Consider the following 5,331-nt stretch of genomic DNA (forward strand, 5'->3'; position numbering starts at 1 on the left):
GTGCCTGCATGTGTTTCCTTTGGCGACGACGGGCTTCCGCCCAGAATCAAAAGACTGACTTGCTTGTTAATTGTTGACTCTCACTGTCACGCAGAGTCTACCCTGCCTTTTGTCCATTGTTAAATGGGATTGGTTCGAGCTCCGTATGCCCCTCATATGGACAAGGGTGTGTTGAGATTTGGCTATTTATTAATAGCCATTAATTTTGCCAAACTAAATACACGTACGCTTTCTTTTTTTTTTTTTTTAACTCCTGCTCTTATTTGTTCTTGGTGTCAGTGTCTTTCACACATCTTCTGACACTGGCTCTTCTACAAAAAACAACACCAGAAGTTAATAACTTCTTTCTATATTTTTTATTTTTACTATTAAACAACATTCAAAACTGTCAGAAATGGACTAAATAGCCCAAGAATGAATTCCAATATTTTGGGTTATTGCTGTTAAGAGATGACGCAAACAAGATGCACTCCTTCCGACCAAAAACATCTGATTTACGTCACAAGTCGCAAAAGAGAAAAAAAACCCTGGCAGCTGAAGTGTGAATGTACCCAAACCAGCCAGCCTCCCCGGCCCATGACACGGCTGCATAAGCGCCAACGCTGACAAATGTAGTCATTACAGTGACAGTGACAGTGAAAGCGACGCGACACGTTGACTGCTGATGAGTCTGTGGTGTGTCTCTTTACTTGTAAGCTGTTGTGTTCACTTCATACGAGACTGAGCATGCTGGGTAACAGTCTCTGGCCCCGTCTGGCACCTTTCTACTGCTTCTTTACCTCCGTAGTTACAATGAGAAATCTTCTCTGAGGTTCTTCTTCTTCGACTTCTTGCCGGCAGCTCCATATGCCGCAATTCAATTGAACTTTATTCGTATAGCGCCAAATACAACACAGGCATTTCTCAGTGCTTTTTACAGAGAGAAACCCAACAGATCCCCATGAGCAAGCACGAGTGACTGTGGAGTGGAAAAAATCCCTCAAACAGGAAGAAACCTTTCCAGAAACCAGACTCGGAGGTGACGGCTTTCTGCTGGCCGGTTGGGTTGAGGGGATAGAGGAGAAAAAAAGATAAGACAGACAGACTTTCTTTAGCAGGCATCCAAACAGTCTTATCCTTTGCCTCTCTGGATTTCTCTGTAAAGTCCTCAACCTCAGCGGCCCAGATGAGCCTCTTCTCTCATCCAAACACAAATCACAACCAATTTCTTCCTATTCTACATTGCAGCTTTTAAGAACTGGATTAGTAACATGTTTGCTGGCAATCTAAAAGATTCAGAACTCCAATTTGCCAATATATCAGGTGTGTCAAAGTCTTTTTAGTTCATGAAACGTCTCATTGAATCCCAGGTTTTTCAGACCAGTAAAATCATAGCAGCTTCCCGGGTATTCTCCGAGTTTTTCTGCAATAAAGCGCAAAGCCTGAAAATCTTCACTTTTAATGCATTTATTTCCTCCAAAACATCTATGATAAACAACTTGAAAATAGAGATAATGGAATTCCCAAGAAATATTAATTTGCCATTTGATTAGTTGCTTAGTACAAGGCTTTATCCTATTATTATTTCAAAACTGAGCTTACAGTTTGCCACTGCTGCAGCAGGTTTTTAGGGCAGCTTACTTTCAGCTCACCTGCAAAGTTTGTGACATTTACGGTGTTTGTTGTGTGGCCTTCCATTGCCACTAATGCTGTGTTGACTTAAATGTTATGGGGACATCACAGTGACTTGTGTTTGTGGGGACACAGAGCGATTACCCACAAAAGTGAGTTGTTTTTTTTTTAGGTTGGCATGTGTTTGTTGTTAGTCAAGTTAAGATCAGATCAAACCCTCACGAGGTGAATCTATGTCACTGCAATGCCACCACACCTGTTTTTGTGAAACCCTTAGTCAGATAAGTTGTCACTTCTCTGCTTTAAATGCATATTTGCTGCCCTGCATGTTTTGACAAGCACCAATTGACATTTCACATTGTGCAGACTTGGATCGAATCGATGAAGATAAGGATCCCATACGAATCGGCCACACGTAAAATAATTCATTTCCTTTCCTTTCTAGGTTTTCCTTCCTATTACATATGTCTGTGTCAACGGTGAAAAACGTGCCACTGCTTTTTTTTTAATGTATCCATTCAGGCTTTGATTAAAGAAATTATGACACAAGTAACTTATTAATCAGCTTTTTTTTTTTAACTCATTGCCACAGAATTGCAGCCTTAGATTGTGTTCGTCCTTGAATTTGATGTATGAAGCTTCTTAGTTTATACTGGAGGTACAATTATTGTTGGGTAGCTCTTATTAACAAATACTGGCAGGTATAAAGTAAGTTATTGGCCTTTTGAGGTGTCCTTTACTTCTAATACTGTATGTTTCCCCCATGTGTGTTCATATTCCAGATTCCTCATGCTAAAAACCTATAATCCACAGAGATGAGATTGTTGTACCAACAGCGGGGACTGTTATACCTTACACTATTTGTACCTGCTGCTGTCATGTTTACATGTATGCAGTGTATACAAAGCTATCTTCTCTTCAAATACCTCAAATACATGATGTTCAGATACTTGTCATGGTGACTTCTGGAGAAACAAGAGATAAACATCCTGAACCACTTGAAATGATGGAATAATTATAGTTTTAAGGCCTCCTCTTTTAAGGTTCTCATCTAATTTACACACACGGTGTCACTTCAGAAAACAAAGAAACACTATTTGCCATCATTTTTAAGTCTTCCAAACATCATGACTATTTCAGCTGCTTTCCCTTCCAGTGTCTGCCCCCACCGTAAATCCATCAGACCCTCCCACACCTGGCATGTACACAGAGATCCTCTTCTCGTATATTTATTTTGAGGGTCTGGAACCATGACTGACAGGAAAGCAGGGGAGTGGGAGGGACCTGGAAAAACACATGGGGAGAGAGAGAGAGAGCGAGCGAGAGAGGAGGAGGAGGGGGCTGTAAGCAGCTATAAAAGAGGAAGCTGGAGCTGTTTAGCTCCAGCAGTCTGAGATTCACGAGCACACACACACTGAGACTGAGACACCAGGCAGCAGACAAGCTGAGACACACGGAGTGGTGAAGAGCACAGGCAGACCATAAACCACCGCCTGGACTTGGATTGGATTGGTGTGTTTTCTTTCTTCTTCTTTTTTTTCTGATTGACTTTGGATTCTTTGAGAGAATCCTCTTTGATTATTCAAAGAGAAGCTACAATCTCGAAGGGTCACATCAGAGGTCTTGCATCTTTTTGTGTCACATTTGAATTTCAAGTCGTTTCTCTGGGTACCCGTTCGACCATGGCTGCTGTGCGTCAGATGGTTATGGAGACCTCAGGCTTCCACGTCCTGCCAGCTCACCTCATGGCTTCAGCCATGGAGGAGTTTCCCCAGCAGCTGCCCGTCCCCAAGTGCCCGGCGAGGGGCAAGAGCCGTTCTCGCCGACCCCGAGAGGCTCGCTTCAAGACGCAGCCCGTCACCTTTGCCGAAATCGCCGAGGTGGAGGAAGAAGGCTCCTCACCCTTGGAGGAGGAGAGGGCACGTCGCTCGTTCTTGCAGTCGCTGGAAAACCTGCGGCGGAGCACGCAGACCCTCCACTGCTCGCCCACTGCCCACAACAGCTGCACCCCCACCTCCACGCAGGCCAGCATGGACTCCAGTGACTCCGACTCCACCCAGTGAGGACAGGGACGCTCCCATCCCCTGGCGCCCACCAGTCTCACTTTGCTTTGACGCCACTTCACACAGAAGCCAACAGAACTGAACCAAACTGGCCCCTCTGCCAGCCTGCGTGTGTGCCTGAGTGTGTGTGAGGGTGTGTGTGTGTGTGTGTGTGTGTGTGTGTGTGTGTGTGTGTGTGTGTAAGCCATGCTGCAGTCACACAAAAGTCTATGTTTAATATATACTAACATGTCAGCATTACAGCATAGAGCTGGAAGATGCGCTGTGTCGGTGACCATCTTTCCCACAGGCTGGATAAACTGTTGTACAGATATCAGAAAAAGTAGAAAATGACGCAGTGTTTGAACACACAAACTCTTCAAATGTATTCCTTTTCTACTCTAGATGTCTATGAGAGAAAGAAACAAAAAACTTGAAAGATAGGTGATATTTTTCCATTTTAAATCTGTATAGGTATTTTTGTTTCTATCCAGATTTTTCTACTTGATCTGTCATGAAAAAACAAAAAAGGACTGTTAAAAATGTTAGTGACTTACTATGCTGTACATATTTAGACTGAGTAAAGAAGCACTGAACATTAAGAGTGACCTGGCCGTCACCGAAGCGGTGCAATTACAAAGCTTTGTCAAGAGCCTGACCTCTTGTTTTTCAGCTTCATCGTCAGTGAGATCTCTGCTCTCGATTCAGTTCCTGAGCAAAAAGAATGCCTTCATGTAAATATTTATTCTGTTCTTCACTCAGTAGCCAAATGCAGGTTTAGATGTGATCCTTTTGTTTCTCTTTCTGACTTGTGAAGTCACTGAGACTTTAAAGCAGAAGCATAACCTTTATACTTTATATTTCTTCTACTTTATACACAAGTGTTTGTCAAATGTACTTCAATAAATATTTTCAAGTATTTTCAGCCATGTCTTTTCTTGATTTTTTTTTTTTGGGGGGGGGGTGAAAATTCTGTTTACCCTTCGTCAGGGAAGTTATTTATATATTTTAGTAACTTCTGTTTCATATTTTAACTTCTTTCCAGTGATGTTTATGATACTATTTAAAAAAAAAAAAAAAAAAAAAAGAAATCACATTTTTATCACTCAACGGTGTCTTAAAAAGGGATAGTTTTTGTAATTTAGAGATACAAAACATGGAAGGTGTGCATGACATAATACACATTGTGGCAGAAGACCTATAGAACCAATTATAAATAAATGAGCATAATCATACTTTCTCTATTCTTTGCGCATTACAAACCCTTCTCTCATTTTTTTGTTAATAAAAATCATGCATTTATTCTGCCACAGGCATACCTGAAGCAAGCCAACCAGGTGTTTATAGTGATTTGACTCCCATTGTTTTGTGTAAAATTCAAAAAGGACGAAGACAATGCTGATCTATTGCTTTCGTCAGCCGTGCTTATCTGTCACTGTTGAGGTAAAAGCAGATGTCTGATCTATGTGTAAATACCCGGCGCTCAACCTGCGTCTGCAGCATGCTTCAAAAGAAAGGTAGTCCAACAGCTGTGACGGCTTGGCGCACTTTCTGTAATGTCACGTTATCAACGGCGAAGGCAGCATCACTCCTGCTGAGGAAAGTGCACCGTGGAGCCTCAGACATCCTTCCCTCCGGTTGCCAACAAGCAGCCTCTATCTAATCTACTCAATGACGA

The 5,331-nt window shown here is 42.3% G+C and overlaps 1 protein-coding gene across 1 annotated transcript; it reads left to right on the plus strand.

Moving 5' to 3' along the window:
• The first annotated feature begins 3,009 nt into the window (after nt 1-3,009).
• cUnh11orf96 (chromosome Un C11orf96 homolog) lies at nt 3,010-4,564 on the plus strand. The gene has a single exon (XM_080504655.1). It carries the CDS (start codon nt 3,294-3,296, stop codon nt 3,672-3,674), a length of 381 nt encoding a protein of 126 aa, XP_080360781.1. The 5' UTR covers nt 3,010-3,293; the 3' UTR covers nt 3,675-4,564.
• Nucleotides 4,565-5,331: the final 767 nt, after the last annotated feature.

Source organism: Blennius ocellaris, assembly GCF_963422515.1.
Source record: "Blennius ocellaris genome assembly, chromosome: 11".
Lineage (NCBI taxonomy): Eukaryota > Metazoa > Chordata > Actinopteri > Blenniiformes > Blenniidae > Blennius > Blennius ocellaris.

Excerpts from the sequence above, each read along its gene's own strand:
- cUnh11orf96 (XM_080504655.1), top strand. The coding sequence starts at position 3,294 with ATGGCTGCTGTGCGTCAGATGGTTATGGAGACCTCAGGCTTCCACGTC.